The sequence below is a fragment of the Triturus cristatus genome, chromosome 7, assembly GCF_964204655.1.
Source record: "Triturus cristatus chromosome 7, aTriCri1.1, whole genome shotgun sequence".
In the NCBI taxonomy this organism is placed as follows: Eukaryota; Metazoa; Chordata; class Amphibia; order Caudata; family Salamandridae; genus Triturus; species Triturus cristatus.
In genome coordinates this window covers 1,614,136,839-1,614,163,396 of record NC_140590.1, presented here as the reverse complement: position 1 = coordinate 1,614,163,396, position 26,558 = coordinate 1,614,136,839, and the positions used below count along the sequence as shown (strand labels likewise).

Below are 26,558 nucleotides of genomic sequence, written 5' to 3'. Positions count from 1 at the left end.
CCGTGCAACCCGAACCCCTGGTCACCGGGCACATTTGCAGCAGCATATGCTTCTTGGCGATCCCTGAGACTGTTCTTTGGGGTACTTGTAGTCCAGACCCCGAGCAATGATTCCACCGAAGATTACTGGCCTACACTCCTAGAGTGACCCGTGGGCTGGTATTTAGTGATTCCTCTTGAGGTCCCTTCGCGATCCCTTGTCCGTCGACTTGTGGGTCCCTGAGAAGGGTACTTTAACTGTCAATGAGCTTACCTGGTTGCTCCTGATGTGCCCTGACTCTCCATCGCTTGGGGAGTCCACAGGACCTTGCTGGTCCACACCGAAGCCGTTTTACATTCACCGCATGGGTTGCCGTTGCCAAGGCTTGTTGGTCTCCAATCCGGACACCGACCCCCCAGTACTCGACATCCTTCGTGGGACAGTTCGCCTGCAGACTGTGGTTGTCGTCGACGCCTCCTGATCCCCGTGGCAGTGGAGTCAAGCTTCACCTCATCGCACCTGAAACACCCAACATCGGTGGGCATTCGTCTACCGCGCCCCTGGTCACTGGCAAGTGACCCAGACTCTGTCCCCTCTGCTTTCAGGTTCTTCACATTTTCAATCCAGGCTTCGATCACACCGGACACTTTTCCTTTCCACGGCAGCAGAATTTTGCAGCAACTCTCCATTGAAGACAGCAAAGATTCCAAACACCATTTGACACCTATGCACCCGGCTTCCCTGGGTTAGGTAACACGAGTACTCCGGTGCTCACGTGGGTGCTGGCCTTAGAACCTTCTAAGTCTATAAGGGTTTGCTCCAAGTCCTCTCCTAAGTGTCCTTAATTTCAAAAATTCCAACCGCGACTTTCCCATAGGATTGTACGCAGCTCGCGACTGTGTTCTCACACTGCACGTGTCCCCTGTGTCACTACCTTGGGTGGTTCCTTGGGGTCCCAGCGATTCTACGTGCTCTAGGCACTGTGTCTAGTCAAGTCGTGGTTCTTATACCACTTTCTTAATATATGGTTTGGTCTCCCCCTGGGGCCCATTGTATATGGTGCTATTTACTGTCGTTTTAGAACTGTAATATTGTGTGCCTTGCGCTCTAATTTCATAAAGAGGTTAGTAGAGAGTGTTTAGTAATAAATACATATATTTTATATATATACCTTGTGTGGTTCTCCTTTCATTTGGTCATTCAAGAGGTTATAATCTGGTAAACCAAGCTGCTTTACATTCCTTCGAGATTTAGCCTGAAGGCTGCTCTCCATAGCTACCACTAGCATAGCTTTCAATAAAGGTTGTCTTAAACCTAATCATCAGTAAAGGTTGTTTGGACTGGTGCAAGCTGCCCACTATAATTAGTGGACAGCATATACCAGGCCAACTTCTCACAGGGGGCAGGGTAGTTTTTATGGCTCAAGGGGTGTTGGGTAGTTTTTAGGGATTAGGGGTGGGCAGGGTAGGTTTTAGAGCTCAGGGGGAGGTTGGGGTAGTTTTTAAGGCTTAGGGGAGGGCGGGGTCGTTTTTAGGACTGGAGGCAGGGAAGTTTCTAGGGCTGGGGGGAGCAAGGGTTTTGTTTTCAGGTGGGAGGGGGTAGTTTGAGGACTCAGGGCGGGGGCAGGGGTCGGGGGGGTTTAAAACTTACCTGTCAACTCTTAACCATGGATATGTCTTTGACAACGCATAATTCTTTGTCAAGGCATTTTTGGTTAAGACTTGCGTTGTTGAGACTGCGTGGAACTGGCATGCATTGGAAATGCATGCGTGGTTCCATCACACAAACCATGCTGGAAGTATTGGTATGGGGGGTGTTGCAGCACCCCCAAAATAACCATTCCGGAGATCAGAGGTTTAATGAGCAATGAAGTTGCCCTTAAAGTTTTTAGGTTTTTTTGTTACATTTGCTGTGTGTTGAAAGATGGAGGTGAAATGGCAGGCTATCTCTTCTGGCAATTTACTGCTTATTTTTTTAATATGCAGATTGGTGTTTACCTGTATTTCTATGAGTGAAAATTTAGACGATTTTGTAAAGTGAACTATCTGGCAGGCTCGCTGGGGTGCACGGAGTTTGCAACAGAAGTATGCAGGATATCGGGTTTTTTGTAACAGACATTTAAAAACCAGTAAAATAGCTGTACAAATATTTCAAAATATGCCAGCTGTTAGGTAAGCCCAAATGAAGCACATTGTTTTAATTCTGGAGTGTGATAGAAACAAAGATTTTAATAGGATCAAAACAAATCAAATAACTTTATTTGGTGATGTGCAAATAGTAAATATTTGTTGAAAAACTATTTCCATGCATTATCGTTTTGTGTGCTATATAGTTTTATCAGTAAATTGCATGTCAGTGTATATTTTGTGGCAATTTTAATGGAAAATGCAGTGTTTGTTATTGACGATGTGCCACCACGCCATGCATTAATGATATATTTGCCACAGTGTGCTTCAAAATACACCACTGACTACATAGCACACCCTCACCATTCTCCTGGTGAATGGGCGAGGCTTATTTCTAAAATGTGATCTTTGTGTGCCACTTGCATTTTTCACAATCCCTATGACTTCAGTGACATATCATATGTACCAGCAGCTCAACTCTGAAAAATTGTTCCAGCACCCTGTGTACAACTCTCTGCCTATGGTAAAACCCTTCAGCCCTGCATAAGGACAGCGCTGTCTGCGGTAACACGTTACAGGTGTGCATGGGTGCTGCTCTGTCTCTTAATGCCCTTCTTGTCTGTCCATGGAGACCCTTCTCCTGGGTAAAATCTCTTCTCTGTTCACAATCATAATTTAAAAGGAAAAACGCATATGCAGTGTCTCAAAAGTAATGACAGTAACTGTAGGAAATTTCTGTGTACCCTACAAGATATAAAGTTGGTCATTTAAGCTAAAAGATGCATTAATTCAGTGTGATGATGCAATCCTCTTAGGAATCAAAAGCTCAGTTGACTAAACCTTGACCTCAGCTTGATAGTCCACAAAGCCACAAATCTTATAATTGTAGTTTCAGTTTCTCCTGTCTCAACTCTTGATAGCATACACCGAACCCTTTATCTACTGACCTTTGTAACGGACTGACAGACGAATTATGCCTTGGACTTCTCTGCCTCTTGGCTTCATGAACTCTACATTCACATTGTCTTCAAGAGGAAGTCAAGAGGTCTCTGTTCCATCAACATGGGTGGCATTTCTATTTTGCCGATATCCTTGATAAGGACAGCGCTGCTGTTCTTGACCGCTCCCTAGATCTTTTGTTCAGTGCAGAGTGAAGACTTGAGGTTGGTGGACAGCAATGTTCAGATACATTGCAAGACAACATCACAGCCCCATGTGGCAGGAATGCCACTATGCCTCTCTGTTTGAAGTTTATTTGAGTCATTTAGAACCCGACATTAAAGATGACGGTAATGGCCCAGAAAGGTAATTCCATTTCCCGAGCCATTATCGCCATATTTAGCTCTTCAATAGCAGAGGTGAGATGTAGAAGCAAGATTGACACTGGTTTGTTCTTCAACTTTCCAGATGTTTTTTACCAATTGCAAGGTTTACATACATCCTTTACCCCTTCCTCTTCGCACGTCTTTACACTCTGTGATGCCTCACTTTTTTACTGCTGTTCTCTAGCTTTATCATCTGAACTGTAGTTTTCCTCTTCTTGTATCCTTTTTCCATCTGATGCATCTTTTCCCTCCCTTAACTTCTTTCTTTCCCTTGATTTGATTTGGGGGGTCCTCCCAGACCATCTCAGCCACCTATTGTTTTAAATGAGTTTATTTCCTGCCTACACCATGATCCTTCTTTCTCTGTTTGGTTGTGAGAGGTCCCCTTGTGTAACTTGTTCCCTACCCCCAACACTGTTGTCCCCTTAGCCTTTTTAACTAACTTTAAATTTTAAAACTTTGTTCCATAACCTTGATCTAGTTTAGAAAATTGCTATTAATTTTCAACTGTTTTATGTGTGTATTGGGTGGGGTTCTATTAGTTACAACACAATTCTAATATTATTATTTTGTATTTCCACTTAGTAGTTGATTGATTATTTAGGTTATTAGATATGAGATTCTATTATATTTTGTCTCTCAGTTTACATTCTACAGTCTTTAACTCATTATCTGCAGAACTACAACTGCTGATAGTTACTGCAAGGTCACGTGGTATTGCCTGCAATGTAATAATACATTAAAGGTTAAAAAAAGGTTTATTGAGCCACACACAGCACATTTCTACACCTCCTCTGGTTGATAAAAGCCCGCCCAGTGTCTCTTCCCCAGTTTGTCCTGTGTTAACCTTGTGCAAATGTCCAAGGGAGGCCGGCCCAGAGCCTTTGGCTTGCTTTGATGTCTTGAGTTCAGATGATGCATTCTCCACTTCTGGGTCATTTGTATCACAAAGCTATCAAAGCTGCCAGAAATGTAACATTGAGGTGAATAGCCCTGATTTTCTGGCTGAAGCTTGAAGTGAAAATGTACCCTTGGCCTGCTGTGCAGCACCCCTTCTTTTAATCAGAATAAGCAAGGCAAGGCAGAGGCACACCACAAGACTGTTTAATATAGATTCCCACATCACATGGTTCTCCCATTTCGTACAAACATGTGGTGGCTGCATTATGTTTAAAACTCCATTCCAAACGTGTGCAGTGAGCCATTCTGTGGATCAGCCACTGTGACTTTCACTGCTCGGAGCCTGAGTTCTCCAGTTATCATGGGAAGGCTATGATGGTCGGATTTTGTTTATGACCCTCTCTGGTGGCTGCTGCCCAGGGCTCTCCACAGCCCAGGGTGACATTCTGCTGCAGCTGGACTTCCACAGTCACCCCTGCTTAAAGGGAACCAGTACAAAAAAGCCATAGAGACCACACTGCTGTATAGACGGCCAACAGGTGTGAGCCATTTGTTGTTCCCATCAAAGATTATCAGTCTGTCACCAGAAGATAAATCCTTCCTCCATGATAAAACACATACTTCCACTGTGCACCTATCACTCTCTATGGTTAAACCTTGCAGATCTGTCCACCGACAGCCCTCTCTATGGTTAAACCATGCGGGCGTGTGTATGGATTCCACTCTCTATGGTAAAGCCTTCCATCTTGGTGCTTTATTATGTCTTGGGTGTGCAGTCCCCTGGGCCACAACATGGAGCCTTTTTCCCATCATGCTTCACATCGTACAAATGGCGCCCATGTCAGCATCACTTTAAGCAGCTGGGGATGCAGAAGCAGCCCTGCTTCATCCGTAACACAGTGGAGTGACTATTTCTATGACCTCCCTGCAGGGGCTCCTGCGGTGTTTGACTGCTTCTGTGCACCTGTCCTTCCATGTCCACTGCTCTTCGCACAGGTGTCTGTGGGTGACTTCCTGCACCCTCCTCACATCTACACACCGGGCCCTGCAGGAGACCTCCTGTTCCTGCTAGCTGTTTCGCGCCCTCCACACTTTTTCCCGTTGACTGATCTCTTCCATGCAGCAGTTCCTGCAGACTGGTGTTTGTTCTACCTCCAGCTGTCTGTCGTGGTTCCTGCATGTTGTTAACTGTTCCTTCTGCATCTTCAGGTTCCTGCTGGTCAGTTCTTGTACCTGCTACACCCTGAGATCTGAGCTCTGACTCCTGGAAGTCACTTTCCCTTTCTACTGTGATTTCATGTCCATGCAGCTTGCTTCCTGCAGCTTCATTGGGACTGGGCTCATGCACTTCTTCTTGCAGGGCTGTGCCTGTCCCTTCTGTGCTCTGCGTCTCTTTTGGCAGCAACAGAGCCATTATGTGCTTTTTATCATCAAAAGGGTTTTCTCCATATCGCTCCCTGAGGTGTCTGGCAACCTGTAAAGGAAAGACAAACACAAGGCTGTGATAGGGAACCTCTTGAGGGAATGAGAGTATGACTCAGATATGTCAATACCCATTGGTTAAAAGTACATTTCAGGACATGAACATAGTCATATTGAGGTAAAAAATATATTGTCAGTGGAGGCAAAATGTTTTTAAAATGTGGAATTACACAAACGTGAAGCCATTTGTCCATGCAACTTGCACATTATGCACCATTAAAAGCCTGTGCGTAGACAGACTTTTTTACAAGGACTGGAAACCTTTAACACACACAGTATTTCAGGAAGTAATCTTGGAAAGTGTTATAAAGGTAGCTGAATGACCACATAAAGATAGCAGTCAGTTGTAGTTAGCAGCAGGTTTATTTTGTAATCACCCCAGCCCGACAGATCTCTATCCACTATCAAGCTGTCCCTTTCAAGAGATGCTCACACACATTTCTATCACCTCATATCATGCTAAATCATGTCCATATATTGGTAGAAACCTTGGTAATTTATAACAAATCCTACATCCGCACCCGTGCAAATTAGTAATCATGAGATTAACACAATGTTTGTGGTTTGGACTACTGAGCGCATTGAATGACAGCTGATACATTTTATGAATATTTACAGTTTCAACATACTTTCAGATTTTGCCCACACATTTCTACGACATATCTCCCACTAAAAATGTGAAAAACATTTTGCAGCTTTCATGTGCCTTTAGAAAGTGCCATTTGCTGAGGGCAGTGGCAGACGGGAGAGTTGGACTGTCAGGTCTAACACATAATGTAGGCTGGAGCACTAATTTAATGCTCTGCTACTGAGACATGGTTTATGTAATCTGTAGGTCGCAAGTTAGAATCTCAATCAATCTAAAATTCCAAGCACACATATTTGATAATAAAAACATTTGTTACAGTGCTTAGAAATGGCAGTAATGTAGCTTAAAGCACTATATAAAACAAGCATTGGCAAACCGAATAGATCTGGTCTTGGCATACTGGAGTGATGGTGTGGCGTTTCTCACGTGCGGACTGATGGCGGGGACTCCAGAGGCACTATGGACGCACTGACTAGCATTCTAGTTGTGCGGGATCTGCTCCTTTCTGTGCACCAGACTTCTGATAGGTCGGAGGCTGAAGTGACTGGCATGTGCAACGTTGAAGGAAGGCCGGCGGTGTTAAAGCAAGAGACTGATGGCCAGAGGAGTAGAGAAGAGGTGGAGGACGCGGAGTGCAGATGAGAGCGGCGCTAAGTGTAGACCAGACCTGGAGAAGCAATGGTGTTGCGAGTGTGGCCGGACGGTACCCAACCAGCATTGTTCAAGCACACCAGAGGGAAGACGAGTCAGACGAGGCATCCGTGACTCCATCAAGGGGTCATGGCTTTAGGCAAGTAGTGAGAACAAGCCCACTCACCCTTAGATACTGGCTTGCTGTACACGCTTACTTGGTGGGGTTGGGAGTGCCCTTTTGTGGTACTCGACAGGGACCTCTTGGAAGAAATCTATTGGGGAACTTTTACTTGCGTGTCCTTACACTTGGAGTGGATGGCAAGCGGTTGAGGGATCTTTCCTTTTGTTTCTTAAGATACTGATAAGTGATACAGAAGATGTACGAAGTGTCACATTGATACAGATATGCTTTGAGATATACACTGAGATGTGTAACGGTGATGGGCTCATGATGATAGAGTTAATTAGATGCTAATGGCCTTGGGCTTCTGTTTTCCCGAGGGTGCCATTTTGCCAGTGAGGGAGAAGACCGTAGAAAGTCCTAAGGAGGAAGCCTATAAGACAAGAGACTGTGTGGAATGGACTGTGTTTATACTTACCTATTCTGACTATCATAGACATGTGGCAAATAACGGCATACTACAGCTAATTGGTCTGGCTTTGTACCTCTTGTCCTGTAACAGTGGTGTCAGGAGGGTGATAAGTATCTCTTACAGGACAAGAAGATGGCCCACCCAGTTACATTGGACAATGTGATTAAGCAACTGCTGAGGGTCAGCATCACCTACAACTAGTTGTAGAGGGACAGGCTACTGCTGCACAAAAGGACCGGGAAAGAATTTACAAGAAGCCCTTCAAGCCCAGGCAGGCGTGATGGCTAATAATCAGACAGTACAGGATACTGCGATACACAAGTTGGCCGACACCATTAGTGAATATTCAGATTTCTGTTTTCCCAACTTTGGGAAAGTGGCTAGAATGGCAATCTGGCTTCCTAAGCGCTGGAGACAGTATATTGCACTCCTTCTATCAGGGGAGTTGCAAACGGCCTAATAAAGACGCAAATTCTGCTGATATAACACTGTATCATGAGATGAAAGGTTAATCTTGGAACGTCTGCGTTATGATAGTGAGAACTATCGGTCAGAATTCCGGAGGGAAAAGTGGCACTCCCAGGACAATCCCAGAGCTCTGTTCTATCGAGTCCACGATTTGGGTAATCGTCAATTGTAGCTAACTTCCTTAACAATGGAAGAAGTCCTCGATAAAATATTTTTGGAACAATATCTAAATGCTCTCCCGAACCCCAATCTTGCTTGCATTAAACAGCATCCGAAAGTCACAGTGAGTAGTGCTACAGACTTGGCATGTGCCTATCACAGGGCTCTTGATTTTAGGGTGTCTCAATCACGGCCCCTTGATGTTAAGATATCTCAATCACGGATGCCGACCCATGATTCTTTACGTTGGAGGTTTTAGTCACCAACGTCCTAGACCATCACCAGAGGTTAGACCACAATCCCGTCCCTTTAATAGAGATGTAGGCCAAGGACCACAACGTTATCAATTTGCAAAGTGGAGCCATATTGCCCGGACCTTGCCCTCTGAAGGCATCAATACCTGAGCCTATGGAAGTTGGATATTCCCGAGGTTGGATTTTATTGGATGGGGCTAGTCCAGATAGATACCACATGTTTATACAGGTCAATCAAGCCCTTACGAAAGTTCTGATCGACTCAGGCTGTCGTCATTCTGTGATCAGTCATGAAAAAGTGAAACCTCACCAGTGGCAGCCTGTGGAAACTGTTGTGATAACCTGTGTCCATGGAGACAGCAAGCCTTATCCTGTGGCTGTTGTAGAAATTGACTCGATGGGAAGAAAGGAGACTATACGAGTAGGTGGGATTCCTCAGTTAGTTGAAGAGATGATTTGGGGCATTGACTATGAGGAGTTTCCTCTCCTTTTGCCCAGGGTGTATCCTGACAGGCTGGTATACTTATAACAGGCATAGAGCCTTTTTCAGTTTTAATGCACAGCACAGCACAGCACAGCAAAATGTGATTCTTATTGGTGCAAAAACAGGTACTATTGGCTTTTAAATACTGTAACTTCAGTACATAGTTTAAACACACTAATATGGCTAAAAATAATATAGGAATTGAAATGGAAAAGCGGCAAAGTAAAGTATTGGCTACCCAGACCTGGCACTAATGTTGTTTTTAAGCAGCATATGTATATGTATTCTGGCAAAATGCCACCACTCAAACTGCAGAAGAGACAATAGCTGAAATGGGCTGAAATATTGTGTATTTGATATGGCATACAGACCCCAAATAGCTATTATATTTTTATATTGTTGTGTTGGTTGAGGGAGGGGTGAGACCTTCTCAAGCAACAGCCACAATCCCTGTGAGGGTGAACCACAAATGTCACTAAATTAACCTGTGCTTAACCCTCTGTTAGCTTGGCACAAAAGTAGGCAGGCTTATCTTAGAGGCAATGTGTAAAATATGTATGCAGCACTTGAGCAGTTTTTAAGTGAAAACAAAACACATACAAGAAAAATCCCACACCAATTTAGAAAAATAGAGTAAAATTGAATACGTTATTTGACACCATAATGACAAAAATCCAATCAGTGGTACCGGAATTATGAATTTTTTATGTTTTTAGTAAAATCTAGCACCTTAAACCTCAAATCACAAAATCTAGTCATGCAAGGCTAGGCCAAAGTCGAAAGTTATGGTGCATGATTTGGAAACACAAGGTGGATTGGGCCAGGTCTCAACTTACCTTCAGCCTTGAAATACATTTTGAGAAAAAATGTCTGAGAAGGTAAAGTTCAGAGAGGCAAGGCAGCCAGTGGTGTCTGAGGAGGAGGGGGCGTCGCCAGGGAGCTGCTGGACAAAGTTCCAGTGAAGATTTCTACATGCAAACTTATCTCTTGTTTGGGTAAAAAATCTCCAGCAGGACAAGCTGCAGGCTGTAACTGATGAGTACTCGAAGAGGCAGGAAACCCTTTTGAATAGGTTCTGCTGAACAGGATTTGCTGCTGTGGAGAAGAACATAGTGGGAGCTACCGCAAAGTCAGGCCTACCGGTAATGCACCTTGGGCGGACCGTCGAGTTGGTAAATCCTGGTCTCCTCGCAGTTCTCACAGCACTTTTTGGCAGAACATTTTCAAAGTCCCAAGTTTTAGATTTGGGCTACCTGGGCCCCTTTAGCACCACTTCCAAGGGTCCAGGGCTGGAGGCGCACCACTTGGAGGGTCAGGACTCACTCAGCCTGGGTCCAGGTGCGAATTTAAGATGGTTGGAGCCTTTTTTGTCCCGTCCCTGTGGCTTTAATCAGAAGGACAGTCAACTAGCCCTTGAAGTCACTCTGGTAGTCCTGGGTTCAAACAGAAAAGCATGTCTCAAGCAGCAGGGCAGTCTTCTGAATGAACAAGGCATGTTTCAGAAAACAGAGCAGTCCTCTTGGTGGAGCAGGACAGTTCTCTGAACTAAACAGAAGGCCACAGGCAGCAGGGCAGGCCTCTAAAAGGTCCAGAAGTTAACTGAAGTGTGGGTCTGAGAGTGCCATTTTTATACCCAATGTCAGCTTTAACGTAGATGAAACTTCTGGAAATTTCCCCTCACAAATGGGTCTGGAATTTCCTGCCTCCTTGCCCAGACTCCACTGTGTCTGTGTTCACAAAAGGCTAGTGTAAAGTTATTTGCGTGCATGCTGAGGCAGCTGCTTTGAAGCATAAGTGGGGCTGGGCACAACTCCACCCTCTATCCTGCTAAGATGGCCAATCCTGCCAACACCCAATTTCCCTATTGTGTGGCTGGCTGGAAGGAATACACAAAAGCCAACTGCCGATCATACCTAGATGTGTGACTCAGGATACAAGGTGCAGGCACTAAATGGTTAGGAGAAGAAAATTTAAACTTCCTAAAAGTGGCATTTACAGAATTGTGACTTAAAATCTGACTTTGCCATTACAGAGGATTTAAAATTACAATTCCCTAGACACCAAATATTACATTTCTACCTGCTCCCAAACAAACCTTATCACTTACTAAATGTAATAAGGTAATCCTATGTTATTCTATGGGGTAGGTAGGCCTCACAGTTGTGAAAAATAAATGTGGGAGTTTTTCACTGCTAGGATCTATACAACTTAGAAGTACATGTTCAACTATTTAAACACAATGCACCCTGCTCTATGTGCTGTTTAGGGCCTCCTTTAGGGGTGGCAGATATATTAAAAAGGGAGTAGGAAGGGGTTTATTTTGCCAGGTCGAATTGGTAGTTCAAAACTGCCCACAGGCTGTAATGGCAGGCCTGAGACATGTTTTGGGGGGATACTTAAGTGGATGGCACAATAAGTGCTGCAGGCTCACTAGTAGCATTTAATTGACTGACCTTGGGTATATGGTATACCAATTTACTAGTAAATTATAATACCAGGGCTTTAAGTGGGCCGGCTCAGCACCGGCAGTTCTAAAAAAAGGAGCTAAGATGGGTCCGTATCGGCTCTCCATTTTTGCCCTCACCATCAGAGTGAAAAAAATATATATTAACTCTGCAGCAGTACCAAACCTTCACTGTAAAGTCAAAGAGAGACACTATAGTACTATCACAGACTCACCGTTTCAGAACGGAAGCATTTTCAATATTACATACAAACAAAGCCATAGTTGTTGCTTATTTGTCTTAAGCAACTAACACAAATTGACAAAGCGAATAGTCCTAGCTTGTTGTAGGTGTAATGTTACCTGTTGTATTATATACCTGAATGGAATGACAGTAGCAGCAAAATACCAGTCAGGCGGCACACTATGTTAAGCGAAGATATTTCGCTTATGTGTTTTTAGCCACACACTTAATTAGATCAGCCACGCCCCTTTTATAGACCCCAGTTTTTCATTCCACTTAAAACCCTGAATAATACATAAAATGTGCCATTTATCATTTGGGTGTAAGCCAATTTTCCCATGTTTAGGGGAGTGAGCACTTTAGCACTGGTTAGTGGTAAAGTGCACAGAATCCTAACGCCAACAAAAATAAATGTAGCAAATCTAGAGGAGAGCGGGTAAAACATCTGTGTGGGAAAACCACACTAAGGCTGACAGGTCTAGCAACATATTTATTTATTTATTCTAATTACACGAGCCTATAACATAGCTAAAGTTGTTTGTAGAACAGACTTAAGCCATTATGATTATTCACAGAAAAGATTATTTAAAATTCTACAAAGAAAGGGTCATAAACTACCTTGAAGTATTCTACAAGACCCAAGCAGAAAGAGGGCAATCACCATAGTTCTGGAGCAAGGGCAGATAGAGATAAGACAAACAAGCATTGGAATAGTCAATAGGTCTCGCCTTTGGAACCTTATAAGTGTTTAGCCAGAGCTGTTGGCTTAGCTAATGTCTTTAAACTATGTTGTAGTCTGGCGGAATGAAATCTGACTCCCATGGCTCGCAATCTGCCCCTCTCACAAATACTCCTTGCTTCCTACACATGGACGAGATGGTGAATGCAGAGAGAGTGTAGAGTGGCAGGCATAGGATGTGGCCTTATGGTCAGGGCTGCTGACTCTTGAACTGGGGATCCATGTTTGATTGCCTGTCTCAGTGCAATACCCTGTGATTCTTGGTGCAACACTTAAACTACCCATGCTTAAAAAATGGCATGGGAAGATGACTGGGAGCCTTGCACCCCCCCCCCCCCCCGAATAAGAATCTGTACTAGTGGGGAAAGACTATAAATTCCCATGTCAAGTATGCCAACTCCCTCCAACTCCAGGTTGCTATGCCAAAACATCATAAAATCAACTGCCTAGAATTAAAGTAGTGCTCTGCAAATCAACAGGTTATTATTTAGATATCCTGCAGCTCAAACAACCCATATTGCGACTAACTCAGTAATTTAATAAGAAATTAGGGTTTGCGCCTTAAACCTTGTTGTCATAACTCCACAATTCCAGTCGGGGCTGTGCTACATATTATAGCTAGCAGATGCATCTATACAATTAGTCAAACCAAGACTACAACACCAAGAATAATACACTATGTCATCAAATGAACACCCAGAATTAGAAACGTTGTGTACAGATGAAATAGTGGGAGGTGAAAATGCTATATCCCACATTTCCAAAACGTATAAACAGGGACTCAGACCTGGGATTCACTCTCTTTAGAAGTGCTAGGATGCAAATTACTGGTCCTTCAGGCAGAAACTGAAAACGCACCCCGGCTGAACTCAACCCACTACCAGTCGCTGCAAAGGCTGCCTAGGGCCTACTTTAGTTTGCAGAAATGTACTGTTCGAGTCTCCTCACTTACACTCACACACACACACACACACACACACCCCAAGCTCATCACTGAAAAGTGGATCAACAAAGGGTGCATCCCTATTTTTTATTTTTTTTTAAAGAAACCTTTATTTGACTTCAAAGAGTTACAGACATGGGCCTACAACCACCTGGGCCGGCCGCCAAGTAGTACGAGACGAGTTAGTTCATCGTTATACAGACATGTCAATCAAAAGATCCCGTTAGTCCGTCCGCACTCTAAGGGAAGGCAGCAGTTGTATCTGAATACCAGTATAAAAACAGTTTCAATTTTTAATTTAAAACTTATAAACATTTCACACGAACAAGGCAATAAGAATTATACGTATCAGGACGCGCTCCCCGGGGTAGGAAAGTCCCCATCATCTAGTAATCATGAATGGTCTGCGACAGAGGAGGGGGGGGGGCCCCGGGAGTGGAGAAAAAGTCAAACTGTAACATACTCATGACATAGCAAGTGAGGAATGTTCAGCTAGGGGGACAAAGGAACATCCAATACTATCGCAAGAGGAGGGGCGCAGATGTCTCCGCGATAAGAATTCCACGGACCCCACACCTTAGACCATTTCCTGGGCTTGCCTCTCGCCACATACACCGTCTTTTCTCTAAACATGCACCAGTCCATATTCTCCTTCCATACCGAGATCGTGGGTGACCTCTGAGAACCCCATAACTGCGCGATGTCGCGTTTAGCCACCATAATCCCCAGTCGCCCACTGCGTCTGCGCGACACCATAATCATTTGGCTCCCACACGTTCAGCAGACACCTTCTAGCTTCTGGTAACAGAGCGACGTGTGTGACCTCTTCCATTACCGCATGCACCCGACTCCAAAAGCGAGCCACCTCAGGACATTCCCATATGACGTGAAGGAAAGTACCCAGCAAACCATAGCCTCGCTTACACAGACCATCCACGGAGAGACCCATGCGCATCAGGCGGGGTCCAGTGATATACACTCTATGGAGTATCTTCAATTGCACGAGCCGAAGGCGAGCCGGAATTGCCACCTCCCTCGGGGAGGCCACCGCCGATACCCAGTCCTCATCGTCTAATACCAAACCGTCAGCTACCCAGACCTCCCTCAGGTGGGTCAACAGGTCCGCCCGGTCGTTGATAAGCTTTTTATAAATCAAGGAGATTGTGCTGTCAGGCACGTAGCCATCTAGCACCCTGTCCTCCAATGGGGAATATTCCGGGATAGCAGTAGCATCAGGAAAAACCGAACACAACCTGAGCATACCGGAAGTACTCCCTATCGTTCAGCTTATATTCCACTTTCAGCATGTCAAACGTTTTAAACTTCCCTTTCACCCAAAAATCACTCACCTTACACATGCCAATCATATCCCATTTCTCAAATCCATTTGTTTTCCACAAACAGCCCAGCCTTTCTGAAGCATACAGCGGGGTCGCTCGAGTCAGGCGGTCCTTCCATCCCATCGCAGCATTCGCAGCATGCCACACACGTACTGCTATCTTTGTTGGGCCTGTCAACTGCACACCAGGAGACTTCGAATAAAGTGCCCTATTGTAATCCCCACCAGGCAATAACATTTTATCCATCGCAAACGCCGGGTTCAGGGCCGGTCCGTACATCCCGTGATTCACCGCCGCCAGTTGGGACGCCCAATAATATCGCTTGATATCGGGGAGTGCAATACCCCCATCATACCAAGGGAGTGTCAATTTTGTGAGAGCGATTCGCGATCGCCCGTCCCAGAACAATTGCCTCTGCAAACTCTCCACCTCACGGAAATAGCGGGCCGGTATAACGTCAAGCGTGTTTTGTAGTGCATACAGGAATCGTGGTAGTGACATCATTTTAAACAACGCCGCACGTCCGAGCGGCGAAAGCGGAATCCGTCGCCAACCCAAAACGTCGGCCTTTAGTCGCTGAAGTGGGGGGAGCAAGTTCTGCTTATAACGGGCCACAGGGTCTAATGTTATGAAGACTCCCAAATATTTAAACCCCGATTGCGAAATCTGGATAGGGCAGCCACGCGGGAGGAGAGGAGCATCACCCGAGAGAACGTAGACGCATGACTTAGTCCAGTTAATGACCAAGCCGGAGTTACGACCAAATGAGTTTAGAACATCGACTAATACAAGTAATGACTGCCGGGGAGATGTGAGGTACAGGAGAATGTCATCCGCGTAAAGAGAGATGCGGTCCTCAAATTCAGGCGTCCACTGAATGCCCCGCAATGAGGGCTCCCATCGGAGCCAGGCAGCCAGAGGCTCCAAGGCGAGTGCGAAGAGAAGAGGCGACAACGGACAACCCTGCCGCGTGCCTCTTCCCAACACAAAGGGTGTCGACACTCTGCCATTCACTACCACCTGAGCCAATGGTTCATCATACAACAACTTCACCCAACCGATAAACCCAGGGCCAAAACCAAATTTCGCGAGTGCCGCCCAAAGATACGGCCATTCTAGAGTGTCAAACGCCATTGTCGCATCCAGAGACGCCAAAATGGCCGGCTTGCATCCCTATTTTTAGAGAGTTTCCCAATTATGACCAAAAACAGTGTTAAGCCCCATCACCTAAGTAACATCCAGCTACCTGTTTTTTAGTACTCTACCCCCCTGCCACAACAACTGACTTTGTGACAAACTTGCAAATTACAGAAAAAAAGAAAGTGGTTTGTAATGACATTACTACATCTCACCTCGTTGCTTCTCTGCCACACAAGGCTACAGGCCTCAGTGAGTGGAATCAGGGGTTAAGGGGTTTCCTTTACTGAGTACAAGGTGGGGAATTAAGAGATGAGACAGTGGTGAAGAGAGAAAAAGGAGAAGTGAGATGGCAAAGTAAAAGATGTGGAGAAGGGTGGACAAAGACAAAAAGGATGACAAGAAGGGGGAGTAGGAGGGAAAGAAGATGAAATAGAACAAGCAAATGGAGAACAGGATACCTAGAGAAGCAGTGAGATGGAGGGAGAGCACGTAAAGGCAGGAGTAGATCATGAAGAGATAAAAGGTAGGACGAGAGGTCAAAACTGAGGAGGAGTGAAAGAAAAAGAAGGGGGGAGGGATCTAATGGCTTCACCAATGCCCTTAAGTGATGCTATGGGGCGTTAGGAAAAAAAGCTTTTTTTGTTAGAAGGGGAATCTGTGGCAGGACACCTGCCCTCACCCCAAACGAAGCTATAAACATATATTTTGTGTTTTTTGTCGGGAGGAGTAGTGTAAAGAGTAGTGCTCAAAGCTGATGTGGCTTCTTGGCACTAATTAGAAAGAATCTGTAAGGGCTCTATATAGAGGAACCGTATGGGATATAAATCACAAACAAGAATGTAAGATTTCAATACATCACAATAATGAAACGCATTTCATAAAGCCTGAATTATGGTAAGAGGAATTAATTGCCTAACCGACCATATGCCCTTTAACTCATCGAAAAATATACACATACATCATACCCACAAAAATCCCACGTGCTTATGTCACAGGTGGCATATTGACCATACGTGTCTCAGTCAGCCATTGAAGACAGCTGGGAACCCTTTCTGAAGTATCACAGGTACTGACTAGCGTAGCGAAGACTGGTACAACACATTGCGCTACAGCATAGATGTGAAGTATCATGGGTACAGACTTGCGCAGGGTACAAACTGGCACAGATCAGACTGGTGCAACGCATCATTGAGTTTGACCTCCCTTCAAGGGCTTCTTAGTCCTCTTAAATCTGGAGCACCATCAGACGTTGCCCCCCTAACATTTTAAACTTAATTTCTGAGACTGTATCCCCAGTAATCTTAAATGTGATAAATGCTTCGTTGGCATAGGGATTAGTGCCCCCCCAATGGAAACAGGCAATGGTTAGAGCACGCCTAAAAAAACCAACCTGGATCCCGACATGTTGGCAAACTATCACCCTATCTCACTATTACCAGGAATTGGTAAATTAGCTGAGAAGCACGGAAACCATAGTCTCTCATCCTTTTTGGAAAGTAATAATCATCTTCATCCCTCACAGACCGGTTCAGACCACTGCAAGGCACAGAAACTGCATTCTTGACAGTGGTGGAAGAATTAAGAAACATTTTGGATGGAGATGGCTGCGCTGTTCTTATTTTATTAGATTTCAGCGCAGCCTTCGACACGGTGAACCATCATCTGCTAATCCAAAGACTCCGAAGGCAGGAGTTGCAGGAACAGTGTTAAAATGGCTACAATCCTTTTTAGAGGACAGATCTTTTGTAGTCTTTGAAGAGGAATTCACCTCAAAGTGAATGCCCCTTAGATGTGGGGTTCCCCAGGGATCTTCCCTCAGCCCCAATCTATTTAATGTCTATATGAGTTCCCTGGCAGATGTAGTAACACCTTTTGGCATTCAGATCATCACCTGCGCTGATGATACCCAGTTGGTGGTGTCGCTTAATCAACAGGATGATTCAGGCTCAGGTCTAGCTTTATGCCTTGAAAAGGTGTTGAGTTGGATGGACTACTCTTGCCTAAAACTTAATAGAGCTAAGACTGAGCTGATGCTCTTAGGTAACTCGACTGCGTTGAGCCTAGGCTCATTCTGGCCTAGCTGTCTGGGGGCACCACCTGTCCCAAAAGAACAAACGAACAGTCTGGGTGTATGGCTGGACCGCAATCTTGATTTTAAAGAGCAAGCACGCAAGGTTGCAGCCTGCTGCTTTGGGATTTTAAGAGTGTTAAGAAAGATCCTTCCCTTGCTTCCCTTCACTGCTAGAAGACTGCTGGTCCAAGCATTGATTCTGTCACGCCTTGACTATGCTAAAGCTTTATATCTGGGAGCCCCACTCACCACCACCAAACAATTGCAGGTAGTGCAAAACTGTGCAGCACGTGTGCTTATGAATACTTCCAAGCGCCTTTCAGCTAAGCCTGCACTTGCATTGCGTCATTGGCTGCCCATTCAAGAGAGAATCCAGTTCAAGGCTTTGTGTATTACACACAAAGTTCTCTCAGGTAAAGGCCCACCCATCATCAGCACCATTATCCAAACCTATCGCTCTAATAGGTCTTTAAGGTTAGATAATAAACAATTGGCGGTAGTTCCAAAAAATAAGAAAAACATGAAGCAGAGGGTGTCACTTCTCGTACAATGCCGCTAAACTGTGGAATCTTCTGCCTCTTGGTATTCGCCTCCAGCCTAATTACCTGACCTTTCAAAAGCAGCTAAAAATGTATCTGTTCCCCTAATACTGCCCGTGGTTGAAGCTGCACTGCTACTAGCGCTGGGATGCCCCCGGGTAGCTATGCGCTCTAGAAATGCCTCTTCATTCATTCATTCATAGTGCTACAGCATCTCAGATACAGATTATGTATGTTATAGATGTATGTATTCACCTTTGGATCTCACAGGACCCTTCCTCAAATGTGAATACAATAAATGCTGGCAGAAAAGCAGAGTGTAACAACAATAGGCCCTAAACATGCAAAAAGTTGCAAGAATTTTGTTATTTGAAAGTTTTGAAAAACTTTAGTAACAAAATAGGAGTTATGGGAAACAGGAAGCCAAGACAAGACTGGTATAGTGCTGCTTAAGGCGAGCATTGCTGTGATAAACACTGTAGTGAGGTCAACCACCCCCTGAAAAACTAGTCATCACAAGTTGTAGAGCCGGCAGCCTGATGGTGGCATGTTTTTAGAAAGACATAAAAGCCCCCAGGAGTACCAACAGAAAGAAACACTGGGCTCAAGCCTGAAGAGCTCCCAAGCTTTCCTTCCAGCCCTCCTAGCTTTCCGGACCCTCCCTTTGAAAAGAAACAAATGGCAGAAAAAAATGCACTGGGCCCCACAGAGCTGAACAACAGGAAACGCACAATCTGTGCAGCTGTGACCTCCTGGTGAGAGCTAAATGGATTAGGAAAAACCACAAAGGTACAGGGCGTCCCCTCAAACAGGCCATTGATTAGCACATCCACTCTAATCTGCAGCACCCTTGGGGTCCCATGCACAGCAGGGGATGGAGGGGTTGCATTTTACTGGCATTCATGAAAAGACTATCGTTTTTAAATTTCGCCCTGGCAAAAACTGCAGGCTTCAACATGAATAGCCATAAGAGCAGCAGATAGCGAGGGGAGAAAAGAAAACCTACTCACAGACTGAAAAGGGTGACTTGTAGCAATCACACTTAAAATGGGCAAAGTCAGTAGAGCTCTTGAAAACATGTGCTTGTGCCATACAAATACATACACACATACGTACACACCAATTTATGTATTTATACATTCATACATTATACACACACACACAGGTGGGGTGAAGAAAGTCACTATATTAGATAGAGGGCAGCTCGTACTGTGACCGGCCTTGGTCTTGTCAGAAGCACAGAGTGGAAAATGCCCCTGTGCCGTGTCTCATAGCGTGGGCCGCTTGAAGCAGCTGAGATGTCGAGAATCAGGCATCACTAGAGAAACAAGCATCATGTAACAAGTAGCGGCGCAGGAAGGACAGCAGCAATGATGGGAGGGAGGAGGTGTGAGCGAGGAGGCGACAGATGGCCAGCGATGCCCAAAAAGGAACACTCAGTGAATTCCGATGGGAGGGAACCAAGCACCCAAAGTTGGGACAGATGAACACTATTCACCAACCAGAGCAAAGGCATTTCGAGAGACAGGCCAAACAACCAACCAAAAGCGCTGGGCATGTTGAAAGCCCATAGACTGAATACAGCATGTCTTGCAGACAGCGCATGCGTTGCTTAGTCTCGATCTAAAAATCTTACCTGTTGCAGTAGTGGTCAAAAACCCTCAAAGGATTGCTAATGAGACATTCATACGACATGCTGCAAAACCCAAAACTATCAATAGATGGCGGTGTGCCCAAACATATGAACTGCTTTAGGTTTTTTTGTTTTTTTTAAACGGCTCGGATAGCCTTTAACTCTGAAATCGGGCTGCTCTCTTCCTGAAGAAGTCCCCTTTCCTCATACTTGCGAAAATATAGGAAGCGTAGATCTCAATTTACACTTTGAGCATACAATTTGCTCAAGCTTACTAGCAATTTTCACCGAACACAACAACCAAATTCAATATTGTTGCAAGTAAAAAGTTTTTCTTTTGCGAGCACATGTTTATATAGCTCTTGATTATTGGCATATGCCCGAGTGTAGAAGTCTCTTACAACTGTTGGTGCTGAAACTGGTTGTCTTCTAATGGCAAGTACTGGGAAAGCCGGGATTGACCCCAGTTTTTCTAGTTTATTGTGCAATTCAGCCACAAGCTGGGTATCGCTTTTATAATTCTATTTTGCAGCAATGATTAATGCTTTTGTTTTCATTCTTAGAGTATGACGTTACAGGGTGGGTGGCTGGCAGAAGCCACACGAAAGCTCGGATCATCTTGGGCTCCAGAATCCAAAAGGACCTCGAGCCGAGCCAGAGCTGGGAATCTTGCTCGAGCCTAGCTCCAGCTTTCAGTGGCTCGCCCTCCTCCAATCTGATATGACTGGCCTTCTTGCAGGCCTTTTCATTTCAATAAGGCCTAAGCAGACCGGCTGATCTTGAAAACAAGCACTGGCAAAGCTGATAGGTCTTGGAAGTGAAACCAAGGGCTCGGACTTTCTTTTTTGCCTAGATAGCCCCTGCAAATGTGCTTGCTTCTACAGCAGCCATCTTGGACCAGGGTTTGAAACATAACAAAATTTAATAAAAGATGACCACGGGATGCATCCACGACTGCAATCTTTGAATGTATTTAGAAGTATTTAGTAATGTTTTACCAAATAACTCTATAGATGGCTGCCGTGGATGCGCACACTATTGTGGCTGCTATCCTTGAATGCATTTTTGATTTTCATAAATCCTGTTCAAAGATAGCCGCAGTGGCTGTACACAAAAAAAAATTCTGATGCCACCCTCAATTGGGGAGGCAGCAGGACGCTGGATAACGGTGAACCACAATAGTCTCTAAATTAACATGTGCTTAACCCTCTGGTAGCTTGGCACAAAAGCAACCAGGATTAACTTAGAGGCAATGTGTAAAGTATTTGTGCAGCATTTGAATTTAATACATTATTTGACACCAAAATGACAAACACCCAATCAGTAGAACCAGAGTTATGAATTCGTAAACTTTTTAGAAAAATCTGGCACCTAAAAGATCAAAGCGCCAACCGCCGACATCTAGTCACATGAGATGGAGGCAAAAAAGAGAGGTATAGGATCAAAAGACAGGGGGAGGGGGAGGAGAGTGGAAAGGAGACAAGACAGTCCCTCATGCGCACAGAGTTGATGGCAGCATGGAAGGATGCATGAGCCAATCTAAAATGCTGTGAGGCTTAAATGCTCCTGGGTGGGACAAACACAATAATAAAGAGGAAAACCATCGAATCAGAATCAGGGAAGTGAGATAGACAACACAGCCAGGCAATCATGTGCAAGGGGTTGACTAAAATCCCACTCTATGTATATGTGCTGTATAGTAAACGCTAGGTCTTGCCAACAGGTAAAGATGTCTGTAGCGTAGACCTACCAATGTCAATATGTGAGAGAGATTGAGGGGCCTTTAAGGGAACAGGGCTGGTGAGTGTTCGGGGGTTACTGAGCCCTTCACTGCCTGAGCAGCCATGACAGGAGGATTTTGGAGCTGGGGCTGTACTTTGAGTGCCCCACTCCCTCAGCGGTCACTCCTACCCTTTCACAAACTACAAAGGCTTATAAATCAACTTTCAATGTCCTTGAGGAGGTTGGAAAACCTATAATGGACTCCACTGTGTACAGCCTTTACAAACATTCTGGAAACCAGCTCTATGGAGGGGTTTCCACTTTCCAGCTCACGCCATGGTCACTGTAATATCGGTTATTCACTGGCTGATCGTGTGAAAAGTAACAATATGTGTGACACATGGAGGCATTGTGTGAGATTGCAGGTTTGCACCAGCACACCCATTTCTGGTGGATGAAATGAGAAGGTAGTTATATGTGAAACAATGATCACATGGTAGTAGTTGTGCGTTAGTAAATGCCTACTAGTACTAGTCATTTCAATAGTTACATGCCAGTAATTACATGATGAGACTCTTGTGCTCAAACCAGTTTCATGTACTTTCACTCACATGTTTATATTGGTTACATGCTAGTAGTAACATACTAGTAACTGTATGTTAGTAATCACATGCTAGCACCTTATGTGGTACTAGATAAACAAAAGATAAACAAAAGCAGAAACATGTTCATTACATTACCAGTAATTGCACGCTAAAATTCACATCACTCAGTACAATAATGATTATTGAAAAACAAGATTCATAAAACATTTGTTCCATTTTGAACTAAAGTTACACTGTATTATGTAAACTGCACTGTGTAGAGTTTCTAAAAAGCTGTTGCCAATATTGAAAATGTTCTACAATTCAGATATCTTACCGATGAGCTGGCTTCCTTGTCCTTCACGATAATTTAATTAATTACTAGCAACATTTTAAGAACTCAGGAATTCCATTGAACAGCGCATCCTTTCATTTTTAGCCTTGTCTGTTACTAACACTGGCCCAGCCGTCTCTGTCAAGAAGTAACATAGTAAAGTGCCTACCCTTATTTCCTTCATGCAGAAATTACAGAACTTTAGAGTACGTGTTACAGACTCTAGGCAGTCCATTTAGCAAATTCTCGCGCAGGAGCCAAAAATGCTGAGCTGTGTGAGAAGGAGAGAGCAGAAAAGTGCGATATCTACATGGCACTTCCTCCCTTTTTCCTAGTGCCGGTGCACAATCAGGCAACAGTGCGCCACGCACACACCTTTGCACCAGAGTGCAAGTGTGTCCGCATGAGTCTAGCACAGGTTTTGTACTGGAAGAGTACCCTTCCAGTACAAAATACTATGCTTAGATTAGCTTTAAAACTCTTCCCACTTTGTAGAAGTGCTGTATAGTGCAGCACACATGCAAAGTCGGAAAAGAAAGGTGAAATAAAAGCATTTCTCCTTGATAGCGCCTATTTAAAATGGGCGTTCTTTTTTTACGCAAAATCATATCTACTTTTTTTAGTAGATAGGTTTCTGTGTCAAACACCATGGGTGGCTTCATGAGAACGCCCATGCACCACCCATGGAACTCTCCCTTTGTGCTAAGTAACGCAAAGCAGTGCTATGCGCTGTTTTCCGTTCCTTTAAAGTGAATTTCCAGCACAAGTTTTGTGCTGCAATGTAAATTGGGAAAAATAAGATTGTGCGTCAATTTGCATCACTTTTGTGATGCAAACGTTGCACAAAAGTTTAGTAAATATACCCCTATGTATTCTAACATGTGACACACTTTTATTGATTAATAGCAACAAAGTACAAACAAGCATTGGCAATGTCAATAGGTTTGACTTCTAACTGATAGTGCCTCTTCAGTTACTGTTGACTTTGGGCACTCGGTGCATCATCATAGGTGCACTCTGACGCTCATCCTTGTCATCATGCATTCAGTCATCCACCCACTAACTCATTCTTGAATTCACCCTCTTATCCCTCCACAATAAAACACAAAAGTAGGAGAAGCACAAGCAAGTTAAATTAGAAGAATAAAAGTAGAAAAAATAAAACATTCCCCCAAGTGATATACTTGCAGTAAAAATGCAATTAAACATAGCAGCGGGTGGGCTCCCTGCAATGATATTACACACAGCATATTGTTGTTAAAAAGGTCTAACATGGTTGCAATGTGTAGAAGCAACTTATTGGCCATATTAAAATGATAATCAATGATACACTATGGACAATGCCATCCCATTGTTGCATCAATAAATAGGATAGGCCAACTATCTATTTCTTATCTTTTCATAAGAAATAGCTCAGATATATAGCATCCAATATAACTTTTCCCAGAGAACCAATGAGGCATACGGCCTTCATCATTAGCTTGTCACCAGAACCAACTCAGACCTGCTGTTTTGAGCATAAACTTTCACACAAGGCTAAAACTGCAATACAAGCACTCTTCACAGATAAAATCTTGGATGGCTTATTGGCTAGTAACCATCTGGTGCCTCACTCTCAACTGTTCTGTAATTGGTGTCTAGTCCTGTTAACGCCCTAGATGCAAATGCTATCAGTTCATCTTCAGTGGTTGCCACTGGGTAGTTATAATTATGACTGCGTTTCCATAAGAAATTCCTTTTTGGTTTGCTCATAACTTTGGTGCAGTTGGGCGAATTTTCATAAACCTTTCCGAAAAAGTGCTCTTTCTTGCTTAGTGTCTCCATACAAAGTGTACAGGTGATCTGTCAAGCAGGGGCCAAGAAAAAGGGGTGTCCCAAAATGCAAAATCCCCATGTAATTTCTATAGGGATTTTTGAAAAGGCCTACAGCCACAAGGGCTGAACAGAATTACACTAAATTAAGCAAGAAGCTATATCTTGGTCCAGAAAGTGGGCTTTTTGTGTTTTGGTGTAAATCTGTTCAGTAGTTTTTGTGAAATGAAAGTTAAAATATATTTATATATGTGGACGGTGTATTCTAGGGATTCTCAGTCGAGTCCCGCGAGCTCAACTTAAAAAAAGAGCGTTCTTCTTGGCCTAGGGTTTTTTTCCCCTAGGGCCATCTTGCTCCCGCGAGAATGAAGGTCAAGCGGGAGCAAGCATCTCATGAAAATAATGAAAGAAAATGTTGCAGCAGCCATTACAGGACTCTGAGGACTTAGACCTCATGTCTTGAAAATACGTTTTAAAAAAAAAGGTATTAGGGAACAGGTTAGGTATACCCCGCCCCACTAGCCATTGTGAGGGGGCGGGGTCCCAAGGGGACTGTTTCCACCATGGCCAATATTTATTTTTTTAATCAGGTTTTTTTTCTACGGTCCCAGAGTACGCCTACGCAATTGCAGCAAAAAAAGAAAAAGAAATGAAAGAAAAATTCGCCCACCATATTCTCTTACTTTTAAATGACCCCCCGGGGTTGGCCAGGTCACAGGGGACAATTTATATTGTAATTTGTGGAGCAAGAGTTCATGAGGCCCTCCTCCCTGAGCTGATTTCAGCCCGGGGGACCCCTACCCATGGGCCTGACATGTCACAGAAAGGGGAGGGGGCCCACAACCCACATCCTCAAGCCTCCTAAAGTCCTGGTGACCCCTATCCCCCAGGATACTGTTTCTCAGCCTGAGAGTGTGGGGAGGGAAAATGTGTCTGCTCCCACCCGGTAGTTGTTGTTTCCCTACCCACGCTTTTGCAGGCAGGGAAACTCCGATTGCGCTCATGTCTAGTCTTGTCCAGAATTCTTGTTAACTGTGGCTTATACTTTGCCTTTAAAATTCAAACTGTCAATAATTGGAACTTTGTAGTGTTCTGAACCTTTTCTGTGTGAAACTGTGACTGCTGATCTAAGGCTGCCTGTCTGTTCTTTAAGAAAGTCATATTGTTGAGAAAACCACTTTTTCAATTTTATTTTAAATCTGTTGCTGAAAAGCTATTGGCCTTGTTCCCACCTTACAGCGGTGTATACTGAACCATAGAGAAGTTTAGCTGTGCATAATCAGCATTGTGGACGGTGGCAGTTGTGCCAGTGGAGCTGCCAGCAGGTAAATGGTCCCATTAAGATGTGCAGTCCATGAGGGGCTGCAAAAGGGGCAGGTAAGGGGCTAGACCTAGAGTCAGAGACTGACAGAAAATCCACTCAGCTAGAAAGGCCAGATCTCAAGCTTTAACAGAACCATATTGTCCTTTAGTGACAACGGTTCAGAGAGGTCAGCAGCGCCAGCAGGCAGTGTCCTGTTGAGGTTTTGTCCTGTTGTAAAGTGAGCCAAGAAAGTTCAGGTGGTTTGGAGAAGACTAAAAATGCAGGGCCTCATTTATGAGGTTTCAGTACAGGGCAGCGCCGAAAGGAATCTTGCTGTGCTGCCCTGTGTCAAACTGAAAGGGCAGGAATATGCCATCTCTATGAGATACAGTGCCTTCCTGTCCTTTTTCCCTGCGCTGGCGCACAATGGGCTGTCATGCGCCAAAGCAGGCACCTTTGCACCTTGGTGCAAGGGTGCCTGCGTTGAGGGGTTGATTGATTTTGTGCAGGAAGGCAGATTAGGTTCTGATGCATTCCCAGGTTTACAATTTCTAGTAAATCTGGGAATTCTTCAAATTCAAAGGGTGTTGCGTGCGAACACCTATGGAATGGCCTTTAACGCACTGTTCTGCATGAAAGGGGCACATATTTACAAGGCCATGAAAAGCCACATAAAGTGGCTTCATGTGGCCTTGTAAATATGCCGCAGCACATTGTGC

General features: G+C 44.4%; 1 protein-coding gene across 2 annotated transcripts in view; it reads right to left on the bottom strand.

Moving 5' to 3' along the window:
- Positions 1 to 4,169: 4,169 nt before the first annotated feature.
- Positions 4,170 to 26,558, bottom strand: part of DUSP15 (dual specificity phosphatase 15) — an 84,852-nt gene continuing 62,463 nt past the window's right edge. For both annotated transcript variants that reach the window (XM_085619509.1, XM_085619510.1), the window contains one exon: positions 4,170 to 5,804. In XM_085619509.1, coding sequence (XP_085475635.1) covers positions 5,178 to 5,804 — 627 coding nt within the window. In that variant the 3' untranslated portion in view covers positions 4,170 to 5,177. The remainder of the gene's footprint in view (positions 5,805 to 26,558) is intronic.